At 31.5% G+C, this 17,383-nt stretch overlaps 1 protein-coding gene across 2 annotated transcripts; it reads left to right on the top strand.

Annotated features, from left to right (window-relative positions):
- Positions 1-563: 563 nt before the first annotated feature.
- On the top strand, positions 564-10,838 carry LOC142238433 (antichymotrypsin-2-like). 2 transcript variants are annotated; one of them, XM_075310068.1, is made up of 4 exons: positions 564-722; positions 6,143-7,074; positions 7,152-7,293; positions 10,524-10,838. In XM_075310068.1, the coding sequence occupies exons 1-4, from the start codon at positions 710-712 to the stop codon at positions 10,661-10,663; spliced, it is 1,227 nt and encodes a 408-aa protein (XP_075166183.1). In that variant the 5' UTR covers positions 564-709; the 3' UTR covers positions 10,664-10,838. The 2 variants fall into 2 exon arrangements, with proteins under 2 accessions (XP_075166183.1, XP_075166184.1); XM_075310069.1 differs by lacking the exon at positions 10,524-10,838 and adding an exon at positions 9,884-10,078.
- Positions 10,839-17,383: the final 6,545 nt, after the last annotated feature.

Here is a 17,383-nt window from a genome sequence, read left to right as displayed (position 1 = left end):
GTAGATATGACTTGCAGACCCTCTTGGACGACCCTCTTGGACGAGAAAATTTCATCTGATCCTGTTAAAATTAGTTACATAATGCAAGTATATATCCTCTAAAAATCATACATATCGGTCCATAATTATATGTAGACCCCCATATAAACCGATGCCAAATAATTCAATATACCACAACCCATATAATTCGATTGTGGAAGATTGCTTTTAGTAGAAGATTGTATGCAATCCATGGTGAGGTGTACATAAGATTCGGCTTAGCCGTATATACTTGTTACTTCCCATTAATATTGCAATTGTCAAATGGTATATTAAATTCAATATGTCATCGAATTCGAATTATAGGGTATATAAAATGTTTCAGTCAACATATATTTATAAATAATTAAACAAGTAAATAAGATTGATCGTATGCTAATATTTTAATGAGTTTTCGTCTTATACAAACACGTCGATATCAGCTTTCTTTTTTCGATTAGAACAGAATATTGATTAATAGAATTATTCTAGGTTTGAGTAAAATTATCTCCCACCGTTTGATAAGAGAAAATGTTGATCATTTCTCCCGTAAGCGGTTATATTCTTACCGAGCATCTTTGTTGATTAGTTTAAAACCAGAAGCTGCAGCAGTAGCATCTTTTACGGATTCAGTGAATATTTAATTTTGATTTTATTAAAATTTTCGGTATAGGGAATTGAGAAATTTAAGATGGAAACAAATGGTAAGATTTATTCTTAATATATTATTGCATAGTATAAAACAACCTAACTGAAATAAACCAATTAATTGGTTTTGTAAATAAAATAAAAAAAAATATAGTATGATAAAAACTGGAAGTATCTGTCTGTCCATCCGTAATTTAGTCCATGTACATATAATAATATTATATTATGCAGCCTATATTATAGGATATATAATATGCACAATATTCAGGATAAAATTCTTTTAAAGGGGAGCATGTAGGTATATTAATTATAAAATAGTTTTCATTTAAGTCACAATACACGCCTTTGGGCGCCTTGAGTCTGTGAAGTAAGTCTTACTAATCGTAACGTAAATAAAGACATTATTGGTGTAAATATATAAACTGTAAATTAGTTGTTATTTTAAATCGTTGGATTAAAGGTACAACCATCGCCGTATCTACACTGAAAAAAATATTTACGTGATATTAAAGATTACGCAACCTAAATTTTAGGATGCGAACTTTACCAAATATTAAGGACAAATTTCTTTAAAATAATGAAAATTTAATTAAAATAAAATTTATAATATTTGCTTCAACAATTTTTTCCATTAAATTTAGGACACACATTTTGTAAATTTGCGTCCCTCCGTTAAAGTCGCATGTCTTTGAACAAATGCTAATATTCCTTAAAGTAAAGAAATAGATTTTTGGTTTAAAGAAATTGTCCTTAAATTAACTGAAATATTGAAACTTTAGATTTAAGATAAAAACGCTTCAAATATAGGCTAAGACTTATTTTGAGGATTTAGCGTCTTTGGTTTAAAGTTTTTTTTTTTTTTTTTTTGGAATTAAGAAAATATTTTTTACTTTGAAGTATCCGTTATAATTTGAATTTTTGAGCGAGCATTTGTTTGTACATGAGTACGTTTATTAATAAACCACAAAAAGCAAATGAAAATTTGATAAATGAGATCTGTATCCTAATTTCAATTTTATTGATCCTAGGTTAGGTTAGGTTATGTGGCAGCCCGATGTATCAGGCTCACTTAGACTATTCAGTCCATTGTGATACCACAGTGGTGAACTTCTCTCTTATCACTGAGTGCTGCCCGATTCCATGTTAAGCTCAATGATCCTAGATTTAAAGCCAGATAGGTCGCTAAAAAAATTCTTTATTTTAAAGAAGACGCATCTTTGGCTCGGAATAAATACTAAAATCCTTAAGGGAAGGTCAAAATCTTTGGATCCAAGTAAACTTTTTTTTGAGTATCGACAACTTTAGCCTATACTACAGTAACAACACACAAAAAATTTGTTTTTCTGATTCAATCACGAAATTAATTGATCCAATTAATTTTTAATTGAAATGTCTTCAATCACAGAAATGATAGTATCAATTAAAAAATTAATTGAAGGTCAAATAAAAAGTTAATTGATCCAATTAAAAAATTAATTGATACTATTATTTTTGTGATTGATACTATTATTTTTGTGATTGATTTTTGTTTCAATTAAAAAAAATTTTGAATCAATTAAATTTTTAATTGAATATTTTTTAAAACTCAATTAAAATTTTAATTGGAAAAATTTTCGTGAAATTTTTTTGTGTGAATATACAATGGAACATAGGTTACATAGGTTTTAAAATTCCAGGGGGGGGGATACATTTTTTCTAAGCTTCCCCAAGAGGCCTTTCTACGCTTATGAGTACAACATTAAATGAGAACTTTATCCAAATTTAAATTTTATAAAATCTAGATATAAAGTTGATGCCAATACAAAAATTCTTAAATGTGGGTCAAAATTTTTGAATTTATCTGTATTAAAAAAAATAATAATATCTGTATTGAAAAAAAAATTAATCAAGATCTGGCGCTGAAAACATAGTTCAAATCTCCAATCCAAGAAAAACGAATCCTATTAATGACGCAGTCAAAAAAAAAATTGGAAGTTTTTCTAAAGGCACAACGTTAGAAGCACTTACAAGAATTGCCAAAGATCTTTATTTTAAACACTCAGGAAGTTCGTTTACTTCAATTTTTCCATATTTATAATGAGTAATTTTAACTTTTTTGTTTTAAATAGTTTAAAAACAGAGTAGGAATTAATAAAATAATACAAATTATTTAAATTACAAGTTACAATTAAAATTGAAAACTTTAAAAATTAGACAGCTGTTTTATGGTCCGATATTCGTTGGCTTAAATTCATTAATACAAAACAAAATTTACGTTGATACTATAAAACCTTTCATTGATGATGTTTTCTCAAATTTCCTGGATCGCTTTCCAATTAGTGTCTGTTGATACTATGAAAAATAAATCCTATTTTCAAGAATAATAGCAACATGTTTTAATTCTCGAACATTTTAGTGTTATTTGAAAATTTGACCTACTGCGCTTTGAATGAAGTTAATTTATTGCTAAAAGAACCCCGAGTCGAGGGTATTTTTAAGTTGGCTTATATCACCGATACGTAATTTTGTTTAATCTTTTCTTTATTCAAGAAACAAGCTGTGAATGTATAGAAATTCTTATCATAAAAACCCACAACTTTTTGTTAAAGAATTTTGATTTCGTATATATTTGTTTAATACAAAATTAAATATGACAATATGTGACTAATGAAAATGTTAAACAATGATCATCTCAACAATACATATTGGCTTAATTTATTTCTGGAGAAAATGTATTTACAGTATCTACCAATGAGCTCATTGATTGCTACTCAACTGTAACTCTAAAATAAACGAATAATTTATCATACATGTCACAAAGTCAAAAAGTATTTATAAGACAAAAACAAAGCGGCTTAAAATATAGACTAAAATGTAAAGACGAACGACTGCCTAGACAAATACTATCCAGAAAAATGTTTTCAAAAATGGTACTACATGGGAATTAATTAAATATTTTAGCACCAATTCCAATTTTGTTTCTTCAATGGATTATTTTATGGTATAAATCAGGGCTGTGGAGCCGGAGTCGGAGTCTTGGAGTCGGAGTCTGAAGATTTTGCTGGAGTCGGAGTCGGAGTCGTAAAAATTTTGCTCGACTCCGACTCCGGCTAAACCAAATTTTTTAAAACGCTTCACATTTTTGTAACTAAGCAAGTTTTTACGCAAATTAGTTTCCATTGCGTTATTCATTCGATCAATGTACAGCATGATTGTAAATGAAAATCAACTTCCAATTAGGAAAATTTTGTCAAAATATTATTTCTATAAAAAGTTTTGTCAAAATTGTATTTCTATAGCAAATTTTGTGAAAATTTTATTTCTATAAAAAATTTATTCAAAATTTTATTACTATAGAAATATTTTTTTCTATAGAAAATTTAGTCAAAATTTTATTTCTATAGAAAATTGAGTCAAAAATTTTTTTCTATAGAATATTTTGCAAAATTTTATTTCTATAGAAAATTTTGCAAAAGTTTGTTTGTCACACAATTTTTTTTTTTTTAAATTTTATTTCTATTGTATATATATTTCTATAAAAATGTAAGTCAAAATTTTATTTCTATAGAAAATTTTGCCAAAATTTTATCGTAATAGATTTTTTATTAGAAAATTTGGTCAATATTTTATTTCTATAGAAAATTTTGCCAAAATGTTATAGTAATAAATTTTTTTATTAGAAAATTTTGTCAAAATTTAATTTCTATAGAAAATTTAGTCAAAATTTTGTTTCTGTAGAATATTTTGCAGAATTTTATTTACTACACAAAAATTTTTCTAAAATTGTATTTTTATTGATAATTTTTTCAAAATTTTATTTCCATAAGAAAAAAATTGTCAAATTTTATTTCTATAGCAAATTTTCTCAAAATTTTTTTTCTTACTGATGGTCACTGCTAAAAAAAATGTATTCGAAATTTTATTTCTATAGAAATATTTTTTTCTATATAAAATTTAGTCAAAATTTTGTTTCTATAGAATATTTTGCAAAATTTTATTTCTATAGAAAATTTTGCAAAATTTTATTTCCATAGAAAATTTTGCAAAATTTTGTTTGCTACACATTTTTTTAATTGTATTTCTATTGATAACTTTTTCAAACTTTTATTTCTATAAAAAATTATGCCAAATTTTATTTCTATAAAAATTTTATTCAAAATTTTATTTCTATATATTTGGTCAAAATTTGATTTCTATAACAAATTTTGCCAAAATTTTATTTCTATAGAAAATTTAGTCAAAATTTTGTTTCTGTAGAAAATTTTGCAAAATTTTATTTACTAGACAAAAATTTTTCCAAAATTGTATGCTCACTGATGCTCACTGCTAAGTCAAAAACTTGTAGAAATGACTCAAATTTTCAAATTTTTCAATGAATGAATCATAAATGCATTTTTGCGAAATTGTCTAAACAATTATAAATATTTCCCAAATATTGCCCGAGATTTTGTAGAAGTGAATTTGAGATTTTATCAAAATGTTGATCTAAATACAAAGTTGTGCAGGGTATATTATAATCGGCCCGCCCGACTTTAGACTTTCCTTGCATTTTTATTTTTTGTTAAAATTGTGTTACGTCCCATAACGTTAGATTTAAATTTAAAGTACATAGATTTTGTAGAAGTATATACCATTTTGTCTAAATCGATTCAGATTCAAATTCATGCATATGGGAATATAAACCTTTATATAGCTCGCAAAAAATTTAAAGGATTTGAGATAGTATAAATAATTTTGGTCCACAAATACATATACCGTTGGTATCTTCTCATATTATGATGGTTATTTATAGCATTATTTTATTTATTAAACATAGCGCTAAATTTGAAATATAGAGTTTAATTGGCATCTAATGTGAAATTAAGACCTTTGTTTTGCACACATAAATAAATATGATACTTTATATCGATTCACTTACGGTACCCCCACAATAGAACTACAAATTAGTGGTATTAGAATGAGATTTAGTTATATTACCCGGAGTCGACTCCGGAGTCGGAGTCGAGCTGATGAAAAATGCTGGTGTCGGAGTATTAAAATGAGATTTAGTTATATTACCCGGAGTCGACTCCGGAGTCGGAGTCGAGCTGATGAAAAATGCTGGTGTCGGAGTATTAAAATGAGATTTAGTTATATTACCCGGAGTCGACTCCGGAGTCGAGCTGATGAAAAATGCTGGTGTCGGAGTCGAGCAAAATTGGCTTGACTCCACAGCCCTAGTATAAAGGAATGAGACTTCCAGAAAGATTTCTTTTGTGGTGAAAATAATTCAATCCGTAATGGATTGCATTGTGTTAAAGCCGAGTATTTTCATAGAAGCGAAATTATTGAACTTAAATTCCACATCACATTTTGAAGAATTATTTGGTCCAAGCAACGTAAAAAAGAATGAGTAATTTTTTGTTGTGTAGGGAACAAATTTGCTTAATCGCAAGCTCGGAGATTTTATTTTCATGTCAGTTTTATTGCTTAATAATAAACCTAATTTTCATTTCAGTTAAACTTTCCCCATATTCATGCTTCTTCGCTATTCTCCTAGTGAATATACCCACAACCCTGCAAGGTCCCACCACCAATAAAGATACTTTGCAATTTTCTAATGGTTTAGAGAATTTTGCCAAAAATGTCTTTAGTCTATTGGCAAAATCATCACATGAAGAAAACATCATAGTCTCACCATTCTCCATACAGACATGTGTTGCTATGGCCAGTCTAGGAGCTGAAGGAGAAACAGCAGTCGAAATGCATAAAGGTTTAAGCTTAAATACCCTTGATGAAGAATCTATTGCGAATAATTTCCATTCGATTTTATCCACCTATGGTGACAGTCGTACCATGAAGATTGCTAATAAAATGTATATCATGAAAGATTTTGAGGTGCAAGATAAATTCAATGAAGTCCTTAACAAGAATTTCTTTACCACTGCTGATAACATCGATTTCAACGAAAATGCCAAAGCAGCTGAGACTATTAATTCTTGGGTTGAATCGAAAACGAATAATTTAATTAAGAATCTTGTCGCGCCAAATGATTTAAATAATAAAACTCGCTTGGTTCTATTGAATGCCATACACTTCAAAGGTGAATGGGAAAAGGCTTTTCCAGAGCATGCAACAAATCCACAACCTTTCTATACAGACGAAGACAACAGCATAAATGTTCCAATGATGAGTCAGACCGGTTATTTCTTATATGGAAATATACCAGAATTGGATGCTGATGTCTTGCAAATGCCTTATAAAGATTCTGATCTTTCTATGTTGGTTATCTTGCCCAAGACCATTGATGGATTGGGAGGTGTCAAGGAAAAACTAAAGAGTGTGACTATGGATAAAGTGATGGGTCAATTGTATTCCAGCAAGGTTATAGTAAACATGCCAAAATTTAAAACTGAATATGAAATTGAATTAACTGATGTTCTTAAAAGGGTACGGTTAATTGGAATTGAAATGCTAGAGGAATTAAATTTTCATTACATTTAAATATATTTTATTTTCATTTTAAGTTGGGTATGTCACGTATGTTCACAAAATCGGCTGAATTTGGTAAACTTTTAAAATCTCCTGAGATATTTGAAGTGTCAAAGGTTATCCATAAAGCCTTCATTGAGGTCAATGAAAAAGGAACTGAAGCAGCTGCAGCTACAGGTATGGAATTCATATTTATATATCCCTCAAACTTTTCATTTACTAACAAACTGTTTTATATTAAAATCATGTAGTACTAGCTAATTTTGCGTATTAAAGGTACAGACTTGGACAGTTGACATGATGCGTTACCCACTCAAACGACCACTCATTTTTTGAAAAATGTTATACCCAACACCACGCTATGGAACAGATCTTTAGACATATATACATATGTTTGTAACACCCAGAAGGAAATAAAATAGTTATAAAAGTCTTTAGCCATAACACTCAGGGCCGCACCCTGAGTTGACTGTTGACGATGCCAACCACCCTGTTCCACACTGTGGAACAGTGTATTATAAGTTAGTGCATATGTTTATACCCTGCGCCACACTGTGGAACAGGGAATTATAAGTTAGTGCATATGTTTGCAACACCCAGAAGGAGACGAGATAGACACATGGTATCTTTGGCAAAAATGCTCAGGGTGGGCTCCTGAGTCGATATAGCCATGTCCGTCTGTCCGTGAACACATTTTTGTAATCAAAGTCTAGGTCGCAGTTTTAGTCCAATCGACTTCAAATTTGGCACAAGTATGTGTTTTGGCTCAGAATAGAGCCCTATTGATTTTGGAAGAAATTGGTTCAGATTTAGATATAGCTCCCATATATATATATATTTCGCCCGATATGGACTTATATGGCCCCAGAAGCCAGAGTTTTACCATAATTTGCCAAAAATTTGCCAAATAAATTTTATTGAAATCGGTTCAGATTTAGATATAGCTCCCATATATATCGTTCGCCCGATTTACACTCATATGACCACAGTGGCCAATCTTTTACTCCGATTTAATTGAAATTTTGCACAGGGAGTAGAATTAGCATTGTAGCTATGCGTGCCAACTTTGGTTGAAATTGGTTCAGATTTAGATATATCTCTCATATATAGCTTTCGCTCGATTTACACTCATACGGCCACAGAGGCCAATTTTTAACTCCGATTTAGTTGAAATTTTGCACAGGGAGTATAATTAGCATTGTAGCTATGCGTGCCAAATTTGAAAAACATATAAAGCTTCTATATGTATGTTTTTCTAATTTCGACAAAAATGGTCAAAATACCAACATTTTCCTTGTAAAATCGCCACTGCTTAGTCGAAAAATTGTAAAAATTACTCTAATTTTCCTAAACTTCTAATACATATAAATCGAGCGATAAATCATAAATAAACTTTTTTAAGTTTCCTTAAAATTGCTTCAGATTTAAATATTTTCCATATTTTTACTAACATTGTGTTCCACCCTAGTGCATTAGCCGACTTCAATTTTGAGTCTATAGATTTTGTAGAAGTCTATCAAATTCAGTCCAGATCGAGTGATATTTAAATGTATGTTTTTGGGACAAACCTTTATATATAGCCCCCAACACATTTGACGGATGTGATATGGTATCGAAAATTTAGATCTACAAAGTGGTGCAGGGTATAATATAGGCGGCCCCGCCCGACTTTAGACTTTCTTGTTATAAACTTTCTTTACTTGTTATAAACAACTTTTAGCCAATCGACTTGAAAATTGGCACAAGCCTTCTTAGGGCAGAATCGATCCTATTGATTTTGGTAGAACAGGAAAGGCCAGGTATAGTGATAGCCGCTTGTTTTAAGCGCACTTATATATATATATATATATATATATATATATATATATATATATATATATATATATATATATATATATATATATATATATATATATATATATATATATATATATATATATATATATATATATATATATATATATATATATATATATATATATATATATATATATATATATATATATATATATATATATATATATATATATATATATATATATATATATATATATATATATATATATTCTGGGTCTTGTTGAAATTCTTAGTCGATTTACCGATGTCCGTCCTAGCTTTCGTCTGTACGTCCTTTTGGTAAAATTGCGTTTAATATTCACAACATTTCCCACACCCTCAAAAAAATCGCTTCTGTAACATATACGCCAAACACATTTTGCTTCAAGCATATATATTTTCAGGATTGGTTTGTTTGTTTTGTTCAAACATATTATGTTTCACCTTAGGGCATAAACTGGTAGAAAAAATTTTTAATGAAATTTCCTTTGTGTGGACATATTTTTAAGGCGCCAATTGCTTACTTCCAGTATTTTACTTGCAGCATACTCTCTAGGTCTCTCTTTCTTAAAAACATATATGTTTATAGGCTATTTCTAAATTAATATTTGTTTGCATCTAAGCATATTACATTTACAAACATTTTATGTCCCAAAGTAATATGTTCTAACATATTAACATATATGTCCCAAACATGATATTCTAGTTCATGAACATTATATGCTTGCACTTAAAAATATTGTGTTAAAAAAGTTGTTTTCCAAACATATAATTTTCACACCCAAACAGTATCTTTCATCCGTGCATTAACTAATGAAACACTAAACTATTAACAATATCTATTAGTCCGCAACATAATTGTTATGTTCCAACAAATCTTATGTTAAAAAAAATCCACAAATAAGTTATTTTATATATTCTAATATTACAGGTATTGTTGGATTTGGCTCAGTTCGTCCTGGACCTCCTGAAATTATTCCAACCTTCATTGTAGATCATGCTTTCCATTACATGATTGTGAATAAGAATGGTGTAATCTTTTTCCAGGGATCCCAATCAAAATTTTAAACTTAAAATATTATGCAATATTTCTAATAATTTGAATAAAATTTTGTGAACAAATGAACTCACTGCATTTATGTATTGCTATATTAAAGTATTTAAATATACAGTAAAACGGATATTGATTGCGGGCTTTCTAGGAAGTCAGGTTAATTTTACATATTACATAGTGTCCAATTCCAATTCAATTGTGCCCAATTTATTAAACAATATTTGCGTGTCTTGAAAATAATATATTTTATCGTATTTTTACTATAGTTATGTATCTTAAACAGGGCTGATATGACTGATATGTGTCACACTTGGTAATGGGAGTAAATGACTACATGGAAAAACTATGATCTATTATCGCAATGGACTGAAATGTCTAAGTGAGCCTGAAACTTAATCGGACTTCCATTATAACCTAACCTATGATCCATTAATTTTTACTACTTTTTTGGATTCAATTCTCAATAATAGAACATTTTAAACTAAAATATATGTTGCTTCTTGTTTTCAAATTTCAGGTTTCGTGGGATATGGAGCAAGCCGCCCTGGGCCTGCAGAAATTATCCAAATTTTCAAAGTAGATCATCCCTTTTTCTATATGATTGTGAATAGAAACGGTGTCATGTTTTTCCAAGGATCGCAGACCCACTTCAAATAATTTATGAAAATTAAAACAAAAAAAAAAAGAAAACAAATAACAAACTTAAATAGTACATAAAAAACTGGAGACAGTCTTGAAATGCATAAAAATTCATTGTGTTTCTGAGATTTCTTAAAAAAGTTTTGAAACACTCAGAGATGTCACCAACATTACTGAGAGGGGATAATCCACAGCTGAAAAAGTTTTTGGTGGAAACTGGGATTGAACCCATCACTTATATGGGTGCTATATGTAACTATGGGCCGATATGAACCAATTTGCAAGGTTGTTAAACGACGTCTGCGTACCAAATTTTAACCGGACCGGATGAAATGTGTTCCTATTTTTTATACCATATAAACCTAAACCGGTTTGTACCACATACTAAAAGTCCACACAAAAAAATAAATCATTTATTTTATGTTCCTAAAAATTTTCCAAATTTTCCAAATTGTATGAAAAAACTCTTAAATTAAAAACTACAGGTTTTCATTAACTATGAATGTATACATAATATTAATGGAATTTTTAATATTATAAATGAAGTATACATAATTTTCGACATTGAAAAATATGTATATTTACATTATATATGCTAAAAACGTCATGCATTGAATGTAACTTTTCTTTTTTTGTCAATTTTTTCCCTAATTCTTAATTGGTCAAAATGTATGAACCCATTTATTAAAAACCGCATTAAAGCCCTGCGAATAAAAGACATTTTATAATATTTTTTTATCTATATATATAAAATTCAATCTATGTTTGTTTATTTGTTTGTTTGTTTGTTTGATTGTTTGTTTGTATGTACTGAGTTGGCTCCGAAACGGCTGATCCGATTTACTTGAAACTTTCAGAGATCGTAGGGGGCGTTCATGTGGTGAAAATAGGGTACCTTATTTTTTGACACCTGGTCGCGGAGGGGACCTCCCCTTTGGCGGACGTTTTGAAAATTGGACCAAAGTTGACCGATTTGCTTGAAATTTTCATTGAAGGTTGGGGTTGGCATCTAGACAAAGATCCGCTACTTTATATTTCGATATTTGGTGGCGGAGGGGGACCTCCCCTTTGTTCGACTTTTTTTAAAGTACAGTGAAAAAACTAAAATTCTCTAAATTATCTGAGATTTGCAGAGAACATGCGGTGAAGTTATGGAATTAATATGGGGTACCTGATGATTTCATATGTGGTCGGGGAAGGTCCCCCCCTTGCCATACTTTTTGAAACCTGGAACAAAATTATGCGATTTGCTTGAAATTTTCATAGAATATTGGGGTTGGCATCTAGACAAAAATCTGCTACATTATTTTTCGATATTTGGTCGGGGAGGGGCGCCACCCCTTTGCCCGACTTTTTTTAAAGTACAGTAAAAACAAAACTAAACTCCCCCGACTGAAATTTTACGGAACAAATGGGTGAGGTTATGAAATTTATATCAGGTTCCTGATTTTTTAATAAAAATAAAAGGGCATAGGGAGACATCCACTTCTCTTAAGTACATACAGAGAAACAATTAAACTTTACCGAGTTACTTGAAATTTACAGAGGACTGGGGTGAGGTTACGATATTAATAGTTGATACCTGATTTTGTGATATTTGAATGGAAGAGAGGTCGCCCCTTTAGGCTTATAATTTGCTTTACATTTTCTGGGACGTTTACAAAAGATAGGAGGAGGAGGTCCTCCTCTAAAGCTACAAAAAAAAAACAAAAATTCTTAAGTTTTCTTGAAATTAACAAAAGCAGTGGGGGAAGGTTATGAACGAAGAGGCAACCTTCCTTGCCCCACACTTGAAGGAAAGTTTCAAGAATTTTCAGGGAAAGTTAGGGATGCTATTCACTACGGTGTTTGTCGATATTGTATCGGGAAAAGTGACGTCCCTTTAAAACAATAGAGCAAAATTTAAACATCTCCGATCTACTTGAAATTTACAGGGAACGTGGGAGGAGGTGATTAAATGTATACATGATTGATGATTAGTAGGTATATGATTTTTCGATATCTGGTTGGGGAAGGGGAAAATTGAACTAAACTTTGTCGATTTACTTCGATAGAATTTATAGGGACCATTGAATAGTTTGTGAAATTAATATAGGGTACGTGATAGTTCGATATCAGGTCGGAGTAGAGCGAAGGTGGGGAGAGGGTTCCCTTTTGTCCGTTCTTTTTCTTAAATTGAAAGTAGAGGGTTTTCTGTAAATGGGAACTCGATACATAATTTTATGACATATTTTATGCACAGGCTTCTTCCTGACTTCTTTTTAGTAAAGAAATTAAATTTACATGAAATTGGCAGCCAACGTAGAGGGTGCATCATTTTCCAACATTTTAGAAAATATTAATGTGGTAAAATTTTTTACTACTTTTGCTTTTTCCGATTTATTGGATGGGAAACAGTAATTCTTTATATGTTATTATAATGTAGTGCTCAATTTTGAGATATGTTGAGAAGAAGGATACCTTTCCTTGACAAACCACACTTAAAATTCACAAGAAATATAGATGATTGTCCAACTACTTGAATACAGAACATTATTTAAAAAAATTGGAGGAAAGGGTACACCCTCTCCCCGACATTTTTTAAGACGAACCGTTTTACATATGCATATCCGTCGTATTTGTACCTATAAACGAAAAAGCACGTAGTCGGATTTGTTTCGAATTTGTTTTCAGCACGAAGGATATGGTTGACTAACTTAACGCAAAATATTCCTACAAATACGCTTTGGAAGGCGCAGCGAAGCGGGCCGGGTACGCTAGTTACTTATAAATATGAGCACCAATGCTTCCAGTTCATTAATAAAATTGTTTTATTCCTTCAACCTTTTTCAGCAATAAATAATCTTCGAATCGCGACGGCGACTCAAGCTGAACTGAAACAAACAAACAAAGCAAAGACACGTGTTGTTTGGTTTTCTGTCTTGTATTATATGCTTGTATACATATGAGAGTAATTCTAAGTTCTGGCTCTCCCATGCTAAGAGAAAACCAGTTTCATTAATTTTACGAAAGCATCCATGCGCATTATTAAAAATTTCTTAATTTAATAACAAGTATTTACGAATGAAATAATTACGTAAGGGTACATCTATTTCATGAAAGAGTCCATAAATTTCCAAAAATGTACACATTTATGTACAAATTCATATTTTATTTTTTTGTGTGTGGTTCAATATGACCCGAGTCGATAGCTTGTTTCGTTCGGAAGTTTGGGTGATTTCAACAGATGGACAGACGTACAGACATCGCTAGATCGACTCACAATTTCACTACGACCCACCAAAAAAAATTAGTTTGTTACAAAATTTTAATTTTTTAATAAAAAATTAATTCTGAACCAACAACACAGTCCATTTCATTTATACCAAGCACTGTTCTTTTCTGACTTTAAGTCATTAATAAGACACATTTTACAGTTTCATAGTAACAATTTAATATAGTAGTATGTAATGTTGAACACCTTTTCGGAATTTTCCGAACATATCTGGAATATATGTAAAAAAAAAAAAAAATAAAAAAAAAAAACAAACAAAAAAACTTTTTTGTGTTCGGTCGAAGCAAGATCTGGCCCTTGGTATGCAAGGCGGACGTAGCAACCACTGCTCCACGGTGGCCAACTAAATGTATGTTTCTGTTAAATAAAGTTTGTTTAATCGGATCGTGGCGCCGCAGCTATGCTGTATAAATATACTTTAATGGATAATTGTCTATTGATGACAATAACAGCAACATAGCTTAGTGGATAGTGTGTTGGCTTAGAAATTGCATGGTGCGCGGTTCCATTCTCCGTCCAGGCGAAATGTAAAAATTTATAAAATCGAATAATTTCTTCCACATCCCAGTAAAAAAAAACGTCGCCAAAAAAGTAATGAAAATGTTCTATTTGGATCCGTAAGTTGCAAAATTGACGCAGAAGCGATGAATTTAACATGGGTTTGTCATAGGACGGCATTTCAACAGCCGTTGCACTGAATTTGCATCACTTCTTTAGGTGTAATCCGAATTTAATGTTTTGGATGTAAATTAAAAAATTCTGTGATATTTTGTCAAATAAATAATTTTTATAATTTTTTAATAGATTATAACGGAAACGTTTGACCTTTGAATATTTTCAAAAATTTACAATGTTTTCAGATTCGTTTTAGCACTTTTTCGACAAAATTTAAATGATTTGTACCATTTTATGAATTCTTGCTCTGTTTGCAACCTATTTGAAACAAAAACAAGTATATACGGCCGCAAGTTCGGCCAGGCCGAATCTTATGTACCCACCACCATGGATTGCGTAGAAACTTCTACGAAAGACTATCATCCACAATCGAATTACTTGGGTTGTGGTATCTTAAAACTTCTTAACATCGTTTTCTAAATTGTGATTTAGTCCATACATGGTATATATTAGACAAAAAAGTTATGTATAGTTAAGTCTACAAATAATTACGAATCGATATGGACTTTTTGTACGTAGAGAGCCAGAATTGAAATATGGGGGTCGCTTATATGGGGGCTATATACAATTATGAACTTGGTATGGACCAATTTTTCTGTGATTGGGGATCGATTTATCTGAGGGCCATATATAACTATAGACCGATATGGACCTAGTTAAGCATGGTTGTTAACGACCATATACTAGCACAATGTACCAAATTTCAACTCACTCGGATGAAATTTGCTCCTCCAAGAGGTTCCAAAACCAAATCTCGGGATCGGTTTATATAGGGCTATGTACGATTATGGACTAATATGGACCACTTTTGGCATGGTTGTTAAATATCATATACTACCACCCCGTACCAAATTTCAAGCAGATCGGATGAATTTTGCTTCTCCAAAAGGCACCGGAGGTCAAATCTGGGGATCGGTTTATATGGGAGCTATATATAATTATGGACTGATAGGAACCAATTCCTGCATGGTTGTTGGATACCATATACTAACATCACGTACCAAATTCCAACCGAATGGGAAGAATTTTGCTCTTCCAAGGGGCTCTGGAGGTCAAATCTGGGGATCGGTTTATATGGGGCCTATATATAATTATGGACCGATATCGACCAATTTTTGCATGGGAGTTTGAGGCCATATATTAACACCACGTACCAAATTTCAACTGAATCAGATGAATTTTGGTCTTCCAAGAGGTTCCGGAGGTCAAATCTGGTGATCGGTTTATATGGGGGCTATATATAAATATGAACCGATGTGGACCAATTTTTGCATGGTTTTTAGAGACCATATACTAACATCACGTACCAAATTTCAGCCGGATCGGATGAAATTTGCTTCTCTTAGAGGCCTCGCAAGCCAAATCGGGGGATCGGTTTATATGGGGGCTATATATAATTATGGACCGATGTGGACCAATTTTTGCATGGTTGTTAGAGACCATATACTTACACCATGTACCAAATTTCAGCCGGATCGGATGAAATTTGCTTCTCTTAGAGGCCTCGCAAGCCAAATCGGGGGATCGGTTTATATGGGGACTATATATAATTATGGACCGATGTGGACCAATTTTTGCATGGTTGTTAGAGACCATATACTGATACCATGTACCAAATTTTAGCCGGATCGGATGAAATTTGCTTCTCTTAGGGGCCTCGCAAGCCAAATCGGGGGATCGGTTTATATGGGGGCTATATATAATTATGGACCGATATGGACCAATTATTGCATGGTTATTAGAGACCATATACTAACACCATGTACCAAATTTCAGCCTGATCGGATGAAATTTGCTTCTCTTAGAGGCCTCGCAAGCCAAATTTTGGGGTCCGTTTATATGGGGGCTATACGTAAAAGTGGACCGATATGGCCCATTTACAATACCATCCGACCTACATCAATAACAACTACTTGTGCCAAGTTTCAAGTCGATAGCTTGTTTCGTTCGGAAGTTAGCGTGATTTCAACAGACGGACGGACGGACGGACGGACGGACGGACGGACGGACGGACGGACGGACATGCTCAGATCGACTCAGAATTTCACCACGACCCAGAATATATATACTTTATGGGGTCTTAGAGCAATATTTCGATGTGTTACAAACGGAATGACAAAGTTAATATACCCCCCATCCTATGGTGGTGGGTATAAAAAGTTAAAATTACCCATTAAAAGTGTGACAAAACATGTTTTAAAACAATGAACTAAAAGAACTTCCTGGGAAGTTAAAATAAAGAACATCATTGGGAGTGCATCTTCTGCAAGTGCTTTTGAAATTATACCATTTTTTTTGCTGGGATTGTTTTTATTACGGAAAAAGATGCTAAGAACTAAAAAACCTCGTGGACGTGAGAAAGATGTGAGAGAAAATGCAATTAGCCAGAAAAGATTGTTATTTTGAGTTAGTCTTAATGAAATTGTTTTTACATCCTGGAAAAGAATAAACGTTTATCACAAAAAATATATACTTTTCTTCCAAATAAACTTCCTTAAAGCAAAAAGTAAATGTTTGTCTAAAATTTCGTTTGAGAGGAAAGAATTGTTTTTTGCGTGTATTTCGTTGTTTAGTTTTTCTAACCAAATATTCTATATATATAATGGTATATTGTAGCCAAAATCAAAAAAAAAAAAATTGCTGTAAAGTGTCGTTCTTTAAATCTCAAAACATCTAATACAATTTAGTTTAATTTATGCATGAAAAAGATTACTTTTTTTTCAGTGAATAAGGGTAAAGAATGTCGTCCCCCTACAACAATATAATTGCTACATCCCTGCATATTTATT

Source organism: Haematobia irritans, chromosome 5 (genome assembly GCF_050003625.1).
Source record: "Haematobia irritans isolate KBUSLIRL chromosome 5, ASM5000362v1, whole genome shotgun sequence".
NCBI lineage: Eukaryota > Metazoa > Arthropoda > Insecta > Diptera > Muscidae > Haematobia > Haematobia irritans.
The sequence above is the reverse complement of the archived record's forward strand: the minus strand, read 5'-3'. Positions and strand labels throughout refer to the sequence as shown.

What these genes read in the sequence shown, in the direction of transcription:
- LOC142238433 (XM_075310068.1), top strand. An exon ending in TAACTGATGTTCTTAAAAGG is followed by an intron (nt 7,075 to 7,151) that starts GTACGGTTAATT and finishes TTTCATTTTAAG; the next exon opens with TTGGGTATGTCACGTATGTT. An exon ending in TGAAGCAGCTGCAGCTACAG is followed by an intron (nt 7,294 to 10,523) that starts GTATGGAATTCA and finishes TTCAAATTTCAG; the next exon opens with GTTTCGTGGGATATGGAGCA.